We start from the raw sequence: 20,479 nt of genomic DNA, 5'->3' as shown, positions 1-20,479 counted from the left end.
GGGATTATGTCATTTGTCTACATCTAGGGACCGAGTGGCTAGGTAGCAGTTCTGCAGAAAAGGACCTAGGGGTCACAGTGGACGAGAAGCTGGATATGAGTCAACAGTGTGCTCTTGTTGCCAAGAAGGCTAACGGCATTTTGGGCTGTATAAGTAGGGGCATTGCCAGCAGATCGAGGGACGTGATTGTTCCCTTCTATTCGACATTGGTGAGGCCTCATCTGGAGTACTGTGTCCAGTTTTGGGCCCCACACTACAAGAAGGATGTGAAAAATTGGAAAGAGTCCAGCGGAGGGCAACAAAAATGATTAGGGGTCTGGAGCGCATGACTTATGAGGAGAGGCTGAGGGAACTGGGATTGTTTAGTCTCCAGAAGAGAAGAATGAGGGGGGATTTGATAGCAGCCTTCAACTACCTGAAGGCGGGTTCCAAAGAGGATGGAACTCGGCTGTTCTCAATGGTGGCAGATGACAGAACAAGGAGCAATGGTCTCAAGTTGCAGTGGGGGAGGTCTAGGTTGGATATTAGGAAACACTATTTCACTAGGAGGGTGGTGAAGCACTGGAATGCGTTACCTAGGGAGGTGGTGGAGTCTCCTTCCTTGAAGGTTTTTAAGGCCCGGCTTGACAAAGCCCTGGCTGGGATGATTTAGTTGGGAATTGGTCCTGCTTTGAGCAGGGGGTTGGACTAGATGACCTCCTGAGGTCCCTTCCAACCCTGATATTCTATGATCTAGAATTACTCTTAAATATTTCCTTGTTGCATCCTAAAACCCTTCTTAAACTGCTAGTAATTCTTCAAAATAACTATAGACCTAGAACTACAAATGAGAAATGCTTCTTTACAACCTTTTTTTTGTGATTGGATTACATATGCAAGGGGAATGGTGGCACCTAGATGGTACAGTGGCAGTTATCAGCCTCACCCTGCTGAACTGATTCATATTTACAGTTCTTTAGTCCCTCATTCTGTTTTGGAAGAACACTAAGTGCCATTCTTGGTTAAAATCTTAACATATTTAATTATGAAAACAATTAAAATATTGCTCAATTAATATTAATCTTGGGAGTTAGAACATAAGAATGGCCATACTAGGTCAGACCAAAAGTCCATCCAGCCCAGATTCCTGTCTGACAGGTGCCCCAGAGGGAGTGAACCTAACTATGCTTTGAGTATGGTCTTTCAACTTGTTATGCACCCACCTTATAATAATTTCATCTAAACAGCATTTCCCTAGTTTGCTTATGGCAATGTCATGTGGGACTGTGGCAAAAGTCTTGCTAAAATCAAGAAATACCATATCTGCTGCTTCCTCACATTAACTAGGCCAGTAACCCTGTCAAAGAAAGAAGGAGAATTCACTAATTGATACAGACAAGACAAAAGGGTGAAGGTTAGAGACGTTAAAAAGAAAAAGTAGATAAAAGCACTCTAGTGAACAGTGGTGAACAAAAGCAGAGCTGACCTAGGTTCATCTGTGGGTCAGCATGTGCCACTCCAAGGACATGGGGTGGCAGGAACACCTGCTTCCTCCCCTAAAATGGCTTATGCCACAGAGTGGGAAGTGCAGGTCTAGGCCTGGGGCGCTGTGGCCCTCCTGGGAAGCAGCAAGACAACAGCCTGTTCCTGATGCGAGGCCCTGCCCACCACAGCGCTGTCCTGCCAGTCTGTTCCATCAGCTCTCTATGGTTCTGGTCAGGCTGATGCACCACTATGCTCATTCCACCATTACTCACTTTCCTCTCCTCTGGGTAGGGTGACCAGACAGCAAGTGTGAAAAATCGGGACACGGGCTGGGGGTAATAGGAGCCTATATAAGAAAAAGACCCCAAAATTGGGACTGTCCCTATAAAATCCGGACATCTGGTCACCCTACCTCTGTGGTTACCGGAACTATAGACTAGAGAAGAAAGCGAGGGCCCGAAGGGCTCGGATGAGTCTGATCCCTAATCACTTCCGCTGCTCGGAATGTTTCCATTAGAAGGGCTCAGACAAGCGCCTCCGCCCTCTCTATAGGTCGCTTCACAGCTCTGTCATTTCGCTGACGTGCCTCTGCTCCGCCATATCCTTCCGCTCAGGCAGTGACTGCGAGCCGGACCCGAGCTTTGCAGCTTTCTCAGCCGGCGGTGGGGGGTTGGAGAGCGGAAGCAGCCGCGGCTGAGTTTCCGGCCGGAAGTGAGATCTGGGGCGGGTTCTGGGGGCGCTGTGCCGGAAGGCGCCGAGCACCTGGGCGCGCGATGTCTGCCAGTGCCGTATACGTGCTGGACCTGAAGGGCAAGGTGAGGAGTCGGAGGGACGGGGCCTTGGGCTAAACCGGGGGTAACCCCTCCTGAGAGAGGCGTCTGGAGCGGGTGGCTCCCCTGGAGCCCGGCCTGAGCCTATGGAGCGGCCCCGGTCTGGGAATGGGCTCCGCTTCCTCATAGTCCGAGGAAACATGGGAGTAGAGGGGCCCGAACGGTTCTGGAGCGGGAGGGGATCTCTCTAATCTCTCCCCAGCCTTCCCCTGTTTCCTCACCTCAGAGCTGTCCTAGGGTCATATTCCCTCTCTAGCTTGCTCTGGGTGCCCCCCTGTCTGTCCTGGGGCCCTAGGATGGGGATTTCCCCCTCCCCCAATTTCCTCCACCCTGCCGTGGCGCCTCAGGTTGTGGTTACATCGTGCCGATAATGCTGCCTTGGGTTAAACTAGAAGCTTTATTTGGGCTAGACCTTGACGGTGCTTGGATGGATGACCAGTGACTGTCCAGCTGCAATGTTGCAGGAAATGCTGATTTTAGTAGAGTGCTCTCTTCCTCCTCCACTTTCCCCTTCTGGACCCTTTTCTCCTAGTCTTTAGTGAATGAAAACTCATGCAATTTAAGGGGCACTCAGCTGCTGAAGGGTCAGATTTTGGGGTAAGTGAAATGACGATATTAACTGCTTATGGCAATTAAAAGATACCAAGACACTTTAACAAATGTTATTAGCATGCTAACTCTGGTTTCTTGACCATATTCCATTTTGGGGTAATTACATTCTGCATATCCAAATTCCTTCTGTGATTTTGTTCTGTAAGCAATATATTTTCTGTCTCTGATGTTGGTATGTGCTATTTAACAGCTGCTGTCATTCTAAAAGCTGTATTTGAGTTGTGAATGAAAGAGTCCCATGTACAGTTTGTAATTCAGTTAGTTAAGCAGTTTGGGATTCCACTGCATAAGTGTAAAGTACTGAACTGTTAAAATGTAAGTAAAATTTTACTTTATGTTGAAATTTGTCTTGTATCTTTTAATGTAACTTAAAAGTACTTCCCAAGGATCATACGTGTTGTTTTCAGATGGTAACGTCAACATTTGTTTTTAAAACCTATTCAGATTTCTTTGCATGTATATTGCAGGTCCTCATCTGCCGGAATTACCGTGGAGATGTGGATATGTCTGAGGTGGAGCATTTCATGCCAATTCTTATGGAAAAGGAAGAAGAGGGAATGCTTTCTCCCATTCTAGCTCATGGAGGAGTTCGTTTTATGTGGATTAAACACAATAATTTATATCGTATCCTTTAAAGCGGCGGTCTCCAACCTTTTTATGCCCCAAATCACTTTTTGAATGTAAGGGAAACCCAGGATCTATTACCCCCCTCTCCCCCGGTCGCTTGCTCTCCCCCACCTTCACTCACTTTCACTGGGCTGGGGTAGGGGGTTGGGGTTCATGAGGGGGTGCGGACTCTGGGCTGGAGCCGAGGGGATTCTAGTGTGGGAGGGGGCTCTGGGCTCAGCCTGGGGCAGGGGATTGGGGGGGGGAAAGGAGGGGGTGCGGGCTCTGGGAGGGAGTTTGGGTGCAGGAGGGGGCTCCAGGCTGCAGGAGGGGGCTCCAGGCTGCAGCAGTGTGTTGGGGGGCAGGAGGGGGTATAGGGTGCTGGCTCTGGGAGGAGGCTCAGGCTGGCACTTGGGGTGCAGGAGGGGGTTCAGGGTGCAGGAAGGGGTATGGGGTACTAGCTCCGGGAGGGGACTCAGGGCTGGGGGTTGGTGTGCAGCCTGCCTCTGGGCAGCCCTTACCTCCGGCAGCTTCTGGTTGGTGGCTGGCGTTAAGGCAAGCTCCCTGCCTACCCCGGCCCCATGCCACTCCCGGAAGGGGCCAACGCACCCCCGTGCACCGGGGGCAAGGGCACATGGTTCTGTGCACTGCCCCTCTCTGCAAGCACTGCCCCTGCAACTCCCGTTGGCCACAGGTCCCAGTTCCCGGCCAATGGGAGCTGCGGGGATGGTGCTTGCAGGCAGGAGCAGCATGGAGAGGGAGACCCTTGCCCATGGGGCTGCACTGGCCACTTCCAGGAGCAGCATGGGGTTGGGGCAGGCAGGGAACCTGCCTTAGCGGCAGCCCCACTACACCACCGGAGAGCGCGATCGACCAGGAGACCCTCTAGGATCGACCGGTTGGTGACCATTGCTTTAAAGTGTAAACCTATTAATATAGTGAAACTGATGAGCACGTTGGTGGATTTTCACAATTTGGGCTTGAATGGAATAGGGATGTAAATAACATGTAAAAACAGTAACCGATTACAATTCTATCGGTTACACGGTTAAACGTTTAACCGGGAAACTAGCGGTGCAGGGGGTGCTGCAGCACCCCCATGTTTTACGTGGGGGCCCCCCGCGGCCGGCCCCATGGCCAGCATCTGGGCGTGGGGCCAGCCACCAGGACCCTGGCAGAGTTGAATCGTTAACAGAAACTGATAAGCATCAAGCTTATCAGTTAACTGGTTGAACTTTTACATCCCTAGAATGGAAGTGACATGAAAACATAGGGGAATAAGTAACATAAACTCACGAGAATGATTTTACTGATTGAGATTTACAAAGATGCAAAAAAAAAAGTATATGCATAAAAAAGGCGTTATTCTTTTCATGTCAGACCCTGTGCTAATAATGTGTACGAGAGTGTTTAAGTGCCAATTTAATATAAGCATTTCCTGAATCTTTATTTTTGGTCTTTACCTGCTGTGACAGGTTCGGTCACAGAAACCGCCTTGGGACTGCCACCTGATATGCTGAGACTACCTCTGAGCCCGTTTTCCCTGGCAGCTTGGAACTTCAGTACACTGTCTTGTTGAGCCAGACACGCTAGCCTGCTGCAAACACAGACCCAGGTCTGAACTACATCCCCAAAAGCTGCAGGCTTAACTGAAAACAGCTTAAGAAGTGCTCCTGTCTCTAGCACCCAGATACTCAGTTCCCAATGGGATGCAAACCCCAAATAAATCCGTTTTACTCTGTATAAAGCTTATACAGGGTAAACTCATAAATTGTTCGCCTTCTATAACACTGATAGAGAGAGATGCACAGCTGTTTGGTCCCCCAAAATTAATTATTTGCTCTGGGTTAATTAATAAGTAAAAAGTGATTTTATTAAATATAAAAAGTAGGATTTAAGTGGTTCCAAGTCATAACAGACGGAACAAAGTAAATTACCAACTAAAATAAACAAATCATGCATGTCTAAACCTAATACAGTAGGAAACAAAATGGAGGTAAATCTCACCCTCAGAGATGTTCCAATAAGTTTCTTGGGGGGAGGGATAGCTCAGTGGTTTGAGCATTGGCCTGCTAAACCCAGGTTGTGAGTTCAATCCTTGAGGGGGCCACTTAGGGATCTGGGGCAAAATCAGTACTTGGTCCTGCTAGTGAAGGCAGGGGGCTGGACTTGATATCCTTTTGAGGTCCCTTCCAGTTCTAGGAGATAGGATATCTCCATATTATTTTTTTTGACAGACTAGACTCCTTTCTAGTCTGGGTCCAGCAATCACTCTCACCCCGTAGTTACTGTCGTTTGTTCTAGTTTCTTTCAGGCATCTTTTGGGGTGGAGAGGCTATCTCTTGAGCCAGCTGAAGATAAAATGGAGGGGTTTCCAGGGCCTTATGTAGTCTTTCTCTTGTGGGTGGAAACCCCTTTGTTCTCCTATGTAAAATCCCCTCAACAAGATGGAGTTTGCAGTCACCTGGGCAAGTCATGTCCATGAACGATTCAGCTTTTTGCAGGCCGACGCCATTGTTTACATGTTAGTTTGAACATTCCCAGGAAAGCTCAGATATGGATTGGCATCTCCCAAAGTCCATTGTCAGTTAAGTGTTTCTTTATTTGGCAATTACTGAGAATAGTGCTTTCTCAAGAATGCTTCACTGAGGCTACTTAGAATCAAACAAGTACATAGGCAATATTCATAACTTCGAATACAAAAATGATACACACATACAGACAGCATAATTATAACCAGCAAACTACAGCCTTCCCATAGATACCCCACTTGACCTCCTCTGTACAAGACCTGGTGCAACCATAGGACCCTGGTTGCAACAATGATCTATATGGTCACAGTTTGTCAATAACGTCACACCTCCCAATAGTTAAACAATCAGAAATGACAAAACAAAGCCAAGGATTCTCAGTATCGAAGGACTCTGGAAAGAGGAATGTTATTGCTGCTTCCTTAATGTTTGGGCCAGCTGTAATAACATAGTAAAAGGGTTTTGAAAATGTATTTAATGAAACATATTTTTTAAAATGGTAACTTTAAACTTCCTGAACATACTTTTTCAGTTGTTGCTACTTCTAAGAAGAATGCTTGTGTGTCTCTGGTGTTTTCGTTTCTTTACAAGGTGGTTCAGGTGAGTATGAAATTGGTCAAGTAATCTTTGTTCAGATAACTCAACATATCTTTTATATAGGGGTAGAAATCTTTTAATTTTATAGTGCTGTGCAGAAATGGCATATCTAGTTTATATGGTGGTTATGTTAAGATCTTTCTGTGTTAGCCACTAATATTTATTTTGTGTTGTACAGGACAAAGATACTGACAGAATCTTACAATATAAGAGAGAGAGATAAAATGTGAAAGTCAAAGGAAAGGCGACTTCACTGAATTTTTGTGTGCTTTGTGGGCATTGTGGAAGAAACAATTTTTAGGAGGTATTTGAGTAATATGGTGACTTGATGAGCTGGACTAGGGAGCCTATACTGCAGTTAAGAGTCAGGAAAAGAAAAAAGAAACAAACAGGCCTTGTATTCTAGAGTGTAGGGAGCCAAAGTTCAGCAGACAAAACAATGTCTGAAATGTTGTCTGTAGGTAGCTGTGTGTAAGGCCATGAGATTGGGGATGAGAATTTTAAACTCAATGCAGCATGCAGATAAATGCCAGTGGAGATCTGGGTGTTGTGCTCAGGTTGACAGGCAAGGAAGATCGCTTTTCAGCAAGGTATTCTCCAAAGCACTGGTTTTCAACCACGGGTATGTGTACCCTTGGGGGTATGCAGAGCTCTTCCAGGGGTTACATCAATTCATCTAGATATTTGCCTTATTTTACAACAAGCTACATGAAAAGCACTAGCAAAGTCTGTATATAATTATATGGTAAAAATGAGAGAGAGCCATTTTTCAATAATAGTGTTCTGTACATTTTTTATTTTTATGTCTGATTTTGTAAGCAAGTAGTTTTTAAGTGAGGTGAAATTTGGGGGTATGCAAGACAAATATGACTCCTGAAAGGGGTATAGTAGTCTGGAAAGGTTGAGAGTCACTGCTCCGAAGCATATATTTGGGAAGAAAACTGTTTTTTTCTTTAGTGATGTTCTTAGTATGTGACTTCTGGAAGGGACTACTCTTCTAGGATAAGGCAGAGCTTGGAGGTGCTTAATGGATGCTGTATGGTACATTACAACCTCTGTGGTTAATGTTTTTTTCCCCCTTAACCAGGGTGACAGATATGCTTCCTGGATGGAATATTTATAGGCAGGCATATTCCACATACACTGTAGTTTGTTTTGATTTTCAGGGGCCACAACCCTAATTTGCCATATAAAATACTGGCTGTGTTCATGCGTTTTTGTTAGTAGCATGTGTATAAAGCTCCAGCTAGTTTAAAAAAAAAAATGGGGGAGGGAGGTGGCTATTAAATGGACATTGGAGGAAAGCACTTCTGTTTGGTGGGCAGGTTTTAAAAATAGGCATTTGGGTCCAGTCCACTCTGAGCTGGGGCAATGTGTTTTAGCCAAAGATTACAGATATGCATAAATGTAAGGAACTGCTTGAAAGAAGAGAAGCTGAGACTGAGTTGGTTTAGATTTCCAATGCATAGGTTTTGAGGCTAAACTCAGTGTTTATTTCAATAACTGTTATATCCCCACACACAAAAATGTTAAAATAGTACTGGGGAAGGGGTGTGTGTGTCACACACTTCATAGCTTTTGTAGCTTGAGTATATTGCATACACCAGGGGCTCCTTGCAATCCTCTGTTCCCCTCACAAGATCTCTGGGTGCCACCCTCCCATCCCCCTCTTTTTCAGGGGCTCCCTGCAATTCCAGCCAGTCTCTTCCCTGCCAGGGTCTCCATGTGCCCCCTTCTCTCTCCTCTCATACCATCAGCTCTGTGCACACCACCATTCCCCTCTATGGCCTGGGCTCTGTGTGACCTATTCCCCCATTCTCCCCCCATGCCAGGGGCTCTGTGCACCCATATTCCTCCTCCTCCCCCATACCAGGATCCTCCAATCTCCCTCCCCTCCCCCGTACACACACACACCAGGTGTTCTGTGTGCCCCATTCCTCCCTCCATGCATTTTAACATCCCTCATTTTCCTCCATTGCAGGTGTTCTATGCTCCCTTCCCCATAGTAGGATCCCCCTTTCTCCCCCATAGCAGGGGGCTCTGTGTGAACACTCATTACCACCTCCCCCCCCATCCAAGGGCTTTGTAAGCCTGCCTTTATCCTTCCCTGTCTTCATACCAGGCAGGGTCCCTCAATCTCCTCCCCCCATACTGAGGGTTCTGTGTGCCACATTCCCTCCTCCCCATACCAGGGTCCCCCCATTCTCTCTCCACATTCCAATGGCTGTGTGCACTCTCCCCATTCCCCTCATGCCTCCCATTCTCCTTTCTCATGCCACTATTTTTTGTGTGAGAAGGAGAGAGAGAAGCCATTCAACATGTTAAGCTACTGGGAGTATACAGTTTTGTAACTGTGCTGGTCCCAGGATATTAGAAAGACCAGGTGGGTGAGGCAATATCTTTTATTGGACAAATTACTGTGGTGAGAGAGAAGCTTTCAAGCTTAAACAAAGCTCTTCTTACCAACAGAAGTTGGTCCTAGGGATGTAAAATGTTCACTGGTTAACCGATAAGCATTAGTCTTACTGGTTAACCCACCTTAACGGTTAACCCTCCGGCCAGAGCGGCCCCAGCAGCCCTGCGCCGCCCAGCCAGAGTGGCCCCAGTGGCCCCCGTTTAAATAGTTGAACTTGAATCGTTTAAACAGTTAACTTTTTAAACAATATTTACATCCATAGTTGGTCCAATAAAAAAAAATCTCACCCACCTTGTCTCTCTACTGGGAGTATAAGCAGAGATGAGTAGGAGTACCTTTGTGTGTGAAGGTGTTAATGGTGCCATCAATGAATTCTTTGCAATTGTCTATAGTTCAGAGGTGCTAAAGAGCTGATGGGGCTGTATTTGTCCCCCATTTTCCCTTTTTGGGTTCTGACCATTGGTACCGAGAACATTCCCTGAAATTTTGAAATTGATTGGATGTGTTGGTCAAAAGTTATTGTTACATACAGAAATGCCATTGAATTGAGTATAAAGCCTTTGCGAGCTTGGCCAATTATGGTTGTAAAATAAAGAAACTCGTTCTAATTTGTAGTTTGAAAAAAATGAAACACTTGAAAGTCAGGAAACTTGGATTTTAAAGTTCAACAAAATACTTTAATTCTCTACTATAGCTCACCAAAATTCTTATGTTTTTTTTGTATTTTCAGAAATGGAGGGTTGGAAGTAATGTGAACTAAACTTACTTTAATTTGAGACTTCAGTGTTTTCTAACGTTAACATTTCAGGTATTTTCAGAATATTTCAAGGAGTTGGAAGAAGAGAGCATTCGAGATAACTTTGTTATAATTTATGAATTGCTTGATGAGCTCATGGATTTTGGCTATCCTCAAACCACTGACAGTAAAATTTTACAAGAGTAAGTATCAGTGTACTGGCTCTTACATAAGAACAGCCATACTGGGTCAGACCAAGGTCCACCCAGCCCAGCCAGTATCGTATCTATCGACAGTGGCCAATGCCAGGTGCCCCAGAGGGAGTGAACCTAACAGGTAATGATCAAGTGATCTCTCTCCTGTCATCCATCTCCACCCTCTGACAAACAGAGGCTAAGGACACCATTCCTTACCCATCCTGGCTAATAGCCATTAATGGACTTAACCTCCATGGATTTATCTAGTTCTCTTTTAAACCCTGTTATAGTCCTAGCCTTCACAACCTCCTCAGGCAAGGAGTTCCACAGGTTGACTGTGCGCTGTGTGAAGAAGAACTTCCTTTTATTTGTTTTAAACCTGCTGCCCATTAATTTAATTTGGCGGCCCCTAGTTCTTATGGGAACAAGTAAATAACTTTTCCTTATTCACTTTCTCCACACCACTCATGATTTTATATACCTCTATCATATCCCCCCTTAGTCTCCTCTTTTCCAAACTGAAAAGTCCTAGCCTCTTTAATCTCTCCTCATATGGGACCCATTCCAAACCCCTAATCATTTTAGTTGCCCTTTTCTGAACTTTTTCTAATGCCAGTATATCTTTTTGAGATGAGGAGAACACATCTGTATGCAGTATTCAAGATGTGGGCGTACCATGGATTTATATTTGCGGAACTATTAACTAAGGTTTGTAACCTGTCCTTTAAATCGGCTTCGGTACCCAATGACTGGAAGTTAGCTAATGTAACGCCAATATTTTAAAAAGGCTCTAGGGGTGATCCCGGCAATTACAGACCGGTAAGTCTAACGTCGGTACCGGGCAAATTAGTTGAAACAATAGTAAAGAACAAAATTGTCAGACACATAGAAAAACATAAACTCTTGAGCAATAGTCAACATGGTTTCTGTAAAGGGAAATCGTGTCTTACTAATCTATTAGAGTTCTTTGAAGGGGTCAACAAACATGTGGACAAGGGGGATCCGGTGGACATAGTGTACTTAGATTTCCAGAAAGCCTTTGACAAGGTCCCTCACCAAAGGCTCTTACGTAAATTAAGCTGTCATGGGATAAAAGGGAAGGTCCTTTCATGGATTGAGAACTGGTTAAAGGACAGGGAACAAAGGGTAGGAATTAATGGTAAATTCTCAGAATGGAGAGGGGTAACTAGTGGTGTTCCCCAAGGGTCAGTCCTAGGACCTATCCTATTCAATTTATTCATAAATGATCTGGAGAAAGGGGTAAACAGTGAGGTGGCAAAGTTTGCAGATGATACTAAACTACTCAAGATAGTTAAGACCAAAGCAGATTGTGAAGAACTTCAAAAAGATCTCACAAAACTAAGTGATTGGGCAACAAAATGGCAAATGAAATTTAATGTGGATAAATGTAAAGTAATGCACATTGGAAAAAATAACCCCAACTATACATACAACATGATGGGGGCTAATTTAGCTACAACGAGTCAGGAAAAAGATCTTGGCGTCATCGTGGATAGTTCTCTAAAGATGTCCACGCAGTGTGCAGAGGCGGTCAAAAAAGCAAACAGGATGTTAGGAATCATTAAAAAGGGGATAGAGAATAAGACTGAGAATATATTATTGCCCTTATATAAATCCATGGTTCGCCCACATCTCGAATACTGTGTACAGATGTGGTCTCCTCACCTCAAAAAAGATATTCTAGCACTAGAAAAGGTTCAGAAAAGAGCAACTAAAATGATTAAGGGTTTAGAGAGGGTCCCATATGAGGAAAGATTAAAGAGGCTAGGACTCTTCAGTTTGGAAAAGAGAAGACTAAGGGGGGACATGATAGAGGTATATAAAATCATGAGTGATGTTGAGAATGTGGATAAGGAAAAGTTATTTACTTATTCCCATAATACAAGAACTAGGGGTCACCAAAACAAATTAATAGGCAGCAGGTTTAAAACAAATAAAAGGAAGTTCTTCTTCACGCAGCGCACAGTCAACTTGTGGAACTCCTTACCTGAGGAGGTTGTGAAGGCTAGGACTATAACAATGTTTAAAAGGGGACTGGATAAATTCATGGTGGCTAAGTCCATAAATGCCTATTAGCCAGGATGGGTAAGAATGGTGTCCCTAGCCTCTGTTCGTCAGAGGATGGAGATGGATGGCAGGAGAGAGATCACTTGATCATTGCCTGTTAGGTTCACTCCCTCTGGGGCACCTGGCATTGGCCACTGTCGGTAGACAGATACTGGGCTAGATGGACCTTTGGTCTGACCCAGTACGGCCTTTCTTATGTTCTTATGTTCTTATATATAAGGGCAATAAGATATTCTCTATCTTATTCTCTATCCCCTTTTTTTTTCTTCTTAAATACCAGGTGATAGATGCCTTGGGAATATTTATGAGCATAAAGATGCTAACTTGTATGACTTAAGGTTTTACTAAAGTTATTATAATGTGGGGTCAATTTGTAGGTTTTCCTTTCTTTTATCATCCTGAAAAAAAAATCAATAGGACACTTCTGTCAAAAATCTGTTAACCTTTTCCTATCTTTGTTGATGGACTGATACAGTTTCCTATCAGATACATAAACACATGATCTGACGTGACCTGGCATGAAAAGATTAGTTAATTCAAATTAAATCCTAGAAAATATTATCAGACTTTTTGTTTGCTGCTGACATAATATTTGTGACACTAAACAAATTGCTAAGCTTACAGAACGTAACTTTCATATTTTAAAAAAACTTATGTGGTTCTGAAGGTATATCACTCAAGAAGGCCACAAACTGGAAACTGGAGCGCCACGCCCACCTGCCACTGTTACCAATGCTGTTTCCTGGAGGTCGGAAGGGATAAAGTATAGGAAAAATGAAGTGTTTCTGGACGTTATAGAATCTGTTAACCTCTTGGTGGGTTTATATTTTACTTGAACTTACTTTCTTTTTTTAATGAGAATTGTAATAATCTGTAAATATGCAAACACAAAATGAAAGCAGAAGTCAGTGTATGAATAGTCTTAATTAGTCTATCAAATTATAGTATTACATTTGAAATAATTTACGTCACCAGATTGAGTGATTGATAATGGTAGTAACTTAAGCTGTTATAAATAATACTCATGTACCTGCATTTATATTATGCTTCTTAATAGATTTTTTTCAGCCGTCAGGGAGCTTCTTTTCCATGCTAAACTTGAAAAACAAAGGGACTCCTTGTATTCCTGCCTAATCCTCACACTCTGAATAAAACAAACTCTATGCTACTCTCATGGAATGACTCCCAAGGATGTATGCAGTGTTGTTGTAGCCCTGATGGTCCCATGATATTAGAGTGACAAGGGGGGTTGAGGTAATATCTTTTATTGGACCAACTTCTGTTGGTGAGAGAGACAAGCTTTTGAGCTACATAAGAGTTTTTTCAGTTCTGGGAAAGGTACTCTTGAGTGTCACAGCTTGTCTTTTGAAAGTGTTGTGCATGTTTCCTTTGAGGATGAGCACTGATAAGTCAGATATAGAGTAATCGCTTTGTGGAAAGTGTACACCCACAAGAGATAGGGTGGTGGTTTTTTTTTTTTATCATTTTACTGTGGGAGTTTATTTGAGAGCGTAGTGATTGTCTGGTTCACCCAGTTAGTTGTTGGAAACATTTAGTCCACTGGATGAGGCATACCACATATGGGTCTAGGCATGTGTAGGCTCCATGGATCTTGAAAGGTGTATTGTAAGGGGTGTTGCTATATCTCCACTGCTACAATGATTCACAGGTTTTGCACCTGTTGTTCTGGCAGGGTCTGGTGCCACTTTGAGTAGGTGTGTCCTGGTCTGTGGGGAGCTTGCCTCTGACAATGATCTTGGAGAGGTTAGGGGGTTGTTTAGAGTGATCTGACATTCCTTTTTTAAAGGGACAGTTCCATAGTTAAGCCCTCCTGCAAGTGTCCTGACTTTTTCTTAAAAACGGGCAAATTGTCCGTATTTTCTGTTTTCTGTCTCTTCTTTCCTCCCTCTTCCCCCCCCTCCCCCCCAAATCAGTACTGGCGGTTCCTGCTGCTGGCCAGATCCCTGCTTGCCAGCTGCCTGCTCACCAGCGGTGAGTGGGTGGGGGGTCCAATGGCCAACAATGGTGATGTGTGTGCAAGGCTGACGGCGGGCAAAGCTGCAGAGCGCAAGGCCAGCCGTTCCCCCTGTTGGTCCATCAGCACAGCCCCCACTGCATGTTGGCTCTCAGCCAGCAGGGCCCCATCCTGTTTCCGACCGGCACTGACTGCGCGCTGCAGTGGCTGGTGAGTGCAGGCAGGCGCCATGCGGCAGCCGGTTACGTGTCGCCTCTGCTGCCCACCCATCGGCCCTTTACATGCTCTCGCTGTCCTTTCCCTGCTTTGCCCCTTCACCCTCTCTCCCCTCCCCCTCTCCTCCATATTCCCCCGCCCCCCCGCAGGACACGTCCCACTCCCAGTGCTGTGCAGAGAACCAGCCCCTGGTCGGAGCATTCAGTTCACCAACAGCCTGGCCAGCAGGCTCCTTCCTTCCCCCATTGCCTCTGGCTGGGTTGGTGCCCCAGGAAAGTGCAAGACCCTCCAGCCCAGGGCACTAGCCAGAAGGAACCAAGTCCTACATGTGCCAAAGCCCCGCACAGCGCTGGCATGGGGCAGCCTTTCCACCCCTCAGCTAAGCTCTGGAGTGGCAGCGGGGGAGGAGAGAGCGATTTCGAGCCTGTTCCCGGGCAGGGGCTTAGCAACCTCTTCATTTCCCTCTCCCCACTGTATCTTGCCCCCAGGGCTGCTCCATCCCCTAGGCACCCTCCCCTGCTGAGCCACCTCTCTGGCCTGGTTTGCTGAAGCCCCTGCAGTCAGGTTCTCTGGGCCCTGGTGCACAATGCCTCCGTAGGGCTTAACCCCTTCCTGCCCGTGCTGTAGCCGGGGAACAGGAGGCAGCTGGGTTATGTCGGTGGCCAGCAGTAGCCTGGAGGTGTTAGCTGTCTTTTGACACTGTGAGGGCAGGAAGGGACAAGCTGCTTCCAGCCATAGGGGAGCGGGCAGGGTGGGAGGGGAGGAAAGAGATGAGTTCCTTAAAGACATGGGCCAGGTCATCCCTCCTCCCCTGCGGCTGGAAGCAGCTCCCGTCCCTTCCTTTCTGCACAGTGCCGAAAGGCTGCTGCTAGCCACATTCTGGTGTGAACCCTGGCAGAAATCTGGGGACGGGGGGCACGCGATCCTGTGTTTTACACACACAGACACCATGTCTTACCTCGGGAAGATGCGGCTCCAGGTACCAGGAGAGGCGGGTCCGTCCTGGGGGCTCAGCCAAGCATGGGGGGCAGAGAGCGCCGAGTAGGGAGGGTTAGGTTGGTCGGTCACCTGCCCCATGTGAGAGAGGTGTATGGGAGTGTATGTGTAGGACCTCTCCCCGTGTGAACACTAAATAAAAATAATCCAACTACGCAATATTTATTTTTAACAAAGGCTCAGTCAACTTGATGTTAGTTTGAACATTTGAACTGCATAGTTCTGATTGATTGCTGTTGAACTTGCTTGAACACTAGTAATTTTACGAAGTGTCCCATATTCAGCATAGGGAAATATGGTCACCCTAGGGTTGTTTGAAGGCCAGAAGAGGGGGTTCAAGAACAGCCTGTTTCAGGATGGAGTCCCCATCGAGTATGGGTTGTATTGTTTCATGATACCCCATATGGCTTCCAGTGGAATGGTAGGTGACAACTTGGGCTGTGGAGTCAAAGGGGGTTTTACTTCTGTATTGAAGCAGATTCTCTCATGGTATTTGGGAGGCCCGTTCCATGATGTGATCTACTTCTCTGATGGAGTGTCCTTGTTTGGTGAATGCAGTTTTGAGTGTGTTAAGGTGTATATCCCGGACTTTCTCTCTAGATATTCTGTGGTATCTGAGGGCCTGGCTGAAGATAACAGATTTCTTGCTGTGTTTTGAAGTGGTTACTGGATCTACCACACCTACCTTCATAGATCCAGCAAATACTTAAAGAAACAATTTCTCAATTGGTGTCTTCCTTGTAAGGTTGATGAACTTAAATGCTGTAATTTCAAAATTAGGGCTGTTGATTAATCGCAGTTAACTCACGTGATCAACGCAAAAAAATTAATCGCAGTCTTAATCACACTGTTCAACAATAGAATAGCAATTGAAATTTATTAAATATTTTGGATGTTTTTCTACATTTTCATATATATTGTATTCTGTGTTGTACAGTAATTGAAATCAAAGTGTATATTTTTTATTATATTTGCACTGTAAAAATGACAAACAAAAGAAATAGTATTTTTCAATTCATCTCATACAATTACTGTAGTGCAATCTCTTTGTTGTGAAAGTGCAATTTACAAATGTAGATTTGTTTTGTTACATAACTGCACTCAAAAACAAAACAATGTAAAACTTCAGAGCCTACAAGTCCACTCAGTCCTACTTCTTGTTCAGCTAATCGCTCAGACAAACAAGTTTGTTTACATTTACAGGAGATAATGCTGCCCTCTTCTTCTTTACAATATCACCAGAAAGTGAGAACAGGCATTTGCATGGCACTTTTGTAGCCAGCATTGCAAGGTATTTACATGCCAGATATGCTAAACATTTGTATGCCCCTTCATGCTTCAGCCACCATTCCAGATGACATGCTTCTATGCTGATGATGCTCATTTAAAAAAAAAAGGTGTTAATTAAATTTGTGACTGAACTCCTTGGGGGAGAGTTGTATGTCCCCAGCTCTGTTTTACCTGCATTCTGCCATATATTTCATGTTACAGCAGTCTCGGATGATGACCCAGCACATGTTGTTAATTTTAAGAAAACTTTCACTGCAGATTTGACAAAACGCAAAGAAAGGTACCAATGTGAAATTTCTAAAGATAGCTACAGCACTCGACCCAAGGTTTAAGAATCTGAAGTGCCTTCCAAAATCTGAGAGGGATGAGGTGTGGCGCTTGCTTTCAGAAGTCTTAAAAGAGCAACCCTCTGATGCGGAAACTACACAACCCAAACCATCAAAAAAGAGAAAATCCACCTTCTGCTGCTGGCATCTGACTCAGATAATGAAAATGAACATGCATCGGTCCGCACTGCTTTGGATTGTTATTTAGCAGAACCCATCATCAGCGTGGACGCATGTCCCCTGGAATGGTGTTTGAAACATGAAGGGACATATGAATCTTTAGCGCATCTGGCATGTAAATATCTTGCAACGCCAGCTACAACAGTGCCATGAGAATGCCTGTTCTCACTTTCAGGTGACATTGTAAACAAGAAGTGGGCAACATTATCTCCTGCAAATGTAAACAAACTTGTTTGTCTGAGCGATTGGCTGAACAAGAAGGACTGAGTGGACTTGCAGGCTCTAAAATTTTACATTGTTTTATTTTTGAATGCAGTTTTTTTGTACATAATTCTACATTTTTTAAGTTCAACTTTCATGATAAAGAGGTTGCCCTACAGTACTTGTATTATATGAATTGAAAAATACTATTTCTTTTCTTTTTTACAGTGCAAATACTTGTAATCAAAAATAAATATAAAGTGAGCACTGTACACTTCGTATTTTGTGTTGTAATTGAAATCAATATATTTGAAAATGTAGAATACATCCAAAAATATTTAAATAAATGGTATTCTATTGTTTTACAGTGCGATTAATCGCGATTAATTTTTTTAATAGCTTAACAGCCCTATTCAAGATGTATCCTAACAACAACAGTCTTATTACCTATTTTTTGTTAGTAAACAAAACTCTACATGTCATCCTCAACGCAATATATATTCTGCACCAACACTCAAGATCTTTGTCCAAATGTACGAATTTGAATGAAAAATGTGTTTCCCGGGATTATGGTTACGTTTTCAATGTGATTTATTTTGGGTTCCTATTCTTGTGAAAACAGATAATTGTAAAATCATTGCACATAGTTAGAGATTGACTCCACCTTCCTTTGCTCTTTAGGTTAGTGCCAATGGAAATGTATTGCGCAGTGAGATAGTTGGATCCATTAAAATGAGGGTCTTTCTCTCAGGAATGCCAGAGCTTCGCCTCGGTTTAAATGATAAAGTACTCTTTGATAATACAGGACGTGAGTATGTATACAACATTTCTAAAACCATACAGGGATATTCCCTGGTTTCTTTGTCTTTGGGGCACTTAAGGCAATGCAGCACGTCAGTTCAGATAACAGGATTTATTCTAGGATGGTGGGTCTTCTAATTTCCTAGTTGGGAAGGTTGTATCACTGTATAAGAGTAAAGAGTAATTTTAGTGTTAGCAACTCATTTAATGTTTTATCAGATGGGAAACACTCCTTTCGGGGGCAGGAAGCTTAACAGATTCATTTGCTATTTGCCGTGAAGACCTGGTCTTCGTTCAGTTAAGGAATTGTCCATTTCTAGCCTTAATGGCTACTTATAAAACAATGATGATTTCCATTGTGCAGGCTCAGATACCTGTGAACCTCATTTTAAGGAACCATCACTTGTTTTAGCCCCAAAGTTACCTACATTACATGCAAATTTGGTGTCCTCTCTTATTGTTGAAAATTATTTACAATTAAATTGTAATTTAAAGAATAATTTTATAGAAGGAGCTATTCACACTAAAGGAATTAATCCCGCATCTTAAGTTGCTGCATTAATACTTTTTAGTGTGTCTCATTTTTATCTTTGTTACAGAGTCTTAAATGTGGGCATTGGCAGATTGAGGTATATGGAGGTGTGTATTCAAAGCATATGAACAAGAGAGGAGGTAGTGGGAGGGGAGTTGAGGAGGAATTAAAATACAGTACAGTCTGTCTGGGTGTCAGGATAGATGCATTGGTTGCAAATGAGTGGCAACCTCATCCTCAGTTGTGCACTTGTGAAATGTCAGGGGGAAATACTTCTTCCTTACATTCTTTGGGACGTGTAATGCTTTTCTTTCCCTTAAGACCAGAACTCCAATTCCATATTTCCGGTGACTGTACTGAGCAAAAAGAGTAGAATACGTCACTTAAGTTGATCCACGTCCCAAGCTCTTTCCACTAAGATTCCTATATTCCTGAAGTTACTGTACTGAAATTAGAAATAGTGTAGAAGTAGAATAGAATTAATGTGGGGAGTATGAGCAGCTGACTGCTCAGTTGCTTTATAATCTGCTGTGATGGCCTAAGAGGTAGGCTTTTCATGTGCTACACAAATTGGGGGTGTATGTTTTCCTGATAGGTGGCAAAAGCAAATCGGTGGAACTAGAAGATGTAAAGTTTCACCAGTGTGTTCGTCTCTCTCGCTTTGAAAACGACAGGACAATTTCTTTCATTCCACCTGATGGAGAGTTTGAACTCATGTCATATCGTCTTAACACCCATGTAAGTCTGGCTATGTATTTTGATCTAGCCTAAAATGAATTTGTGCATGAAAACATTTTATATTGTAGGTAAAACTGTAAAAGGCCTTTCCACTTTCACTGAAAAATTAATGTTTCTTTAAAAAAGTATGAGTTTTAGATATTATCGAGCTAGCTGTTAATAGTGAAGTTCCATGCTTACCTGAAGTAGGCTATATAGACTACTTCACGGCACTGGGAAAAGGAGAAGCAATTACTACCTAAGGGCTAGTCTACACTGGCAACGCTAATGTGCCTTGTGTGGTCGCAGTGCAGCGCTCTTAAAAAAACCCACCTCCACGAGGGGCATGGTTCCCGGCGCTGGGGGCGTGGCTATACTGCACTGTCTATACTAGCGCTTTACAGCGCTGAAACTTGCTGTGCTCAGGGGTGTGTTTTTTCACACCCCTGAGCCAGAAAGTTGCAGCGCTGTAAATTGCCAGTGTAGACAAGCCCTAAGTCTAGTCACTGAGTTGCCTACTGAGAGAAAGATGAGAGAGCAAACAACACATACTGATGTGTAGTCACATTACTTAACACGCTACTGGAAGATGCTTGGATACAATGGTAATGAGCGCATTATAAGAACTAATCTAGAAAGGGGAAGATCAAGGCAGTAAGATCTTTCTTTACTACAACCACCTGAAGAAGCTGGCAACATACAGTGAGGAGGAGGAGAAGAGAGAATTTTATTGGGTTTAAAGCCTATAGTGACATTTGTGCATTGACCCATTTGGAGCAAAAACATTGTAAAGGACCTGCCTGCCCTCTTATGCTGGGTATACCTATGACGGGGGAGACTGGAAAACCTACTTCATCAGTAAGTACCCAAGAACGGTATTCATCTGCCATGTCTCTGTATATATCGAGGACCCATACTCTGCAAAACTCTGGCAAGAAACAGCAAACTCAGAAGACCTTAAAAGCCTGTGGGACTTCTGACTTTTAATTATTGGAGTACTGAATTTAAACAAATACTTTAAGTCCAGAGTTATTCTCTCTGTTTTTAGGGCTAGCATTGTTTAATAACTCAAATGCCCTGAGTTATTAAATTTGTTGGGTTAGAGTGAGAATGTTTTTCTCCTTTAGGGGTTAATTTCTCTCAGAGATTAGGGTTAAATTAAGAGTTA

General features: G+C 43.9%; 1 protein-coding gene across 1 annotated transcript in view; it reads left to right on the top strand.

The window, feature by feature from the left end:
- Window positions 1-2,122: 2,122 nt before the first annotated feature.
- AP1M1 (adaptor related protein complex 1 subunit mu 1) overlaps window positions 2,123-20,479 on the top strand; it is a 30,520-nt gene continuing 12,163 nt past the window's right edge. Inside the window, exons 1-7 of the mRNA XM_065422405.1 lie at window positions 2,123-2,279; window positions 3,374-3,530; window positions 6,576-6,643; window positions 9,865-9,995; window positions 12,745-12,892; window positions 17,943-18,069; window positions 19,190-19,332. Coding sequence (XP_065278477.1) covers window positions 2,238-2,279; window positions 3,374-3,530; window positions 6,576-6,643; window positions 9,865-9,995; window positions 12,745-12,892; window positions 17,943-18,069; window positions 19,190-19,332 — 816 coding nt within the window. The 5' untranslated portion in view covers window positions 2,123-2,237. The remainder of the gene's footprint in view (window positions 2,280-3,373; window positions 3,531-6,575; window positions 6,644-9,864; window positions 9,996-12,744; window positions 12,893-17,942; window positions 18,070-19,189; window positions 19,333-20,479) is intronic.

This window comes from Emys orbicularis, chromosome 24 (genome assembly GCF_028017835.1).
Source record: "Emys orbicularis isolate rEmyOrb1 chromosome 24, rEmyOrb1.hap1, whole genome shotgun sequence".
NCBI lineage: Eukaryota > Metazoa > Chordata > Testudines > Emydidae > Emys > Emys orbicularis.
Note: the sequence above shows the minus strand (reverse complement) of the source record. Positions and strands in the feature narration are given on the sequence as shown.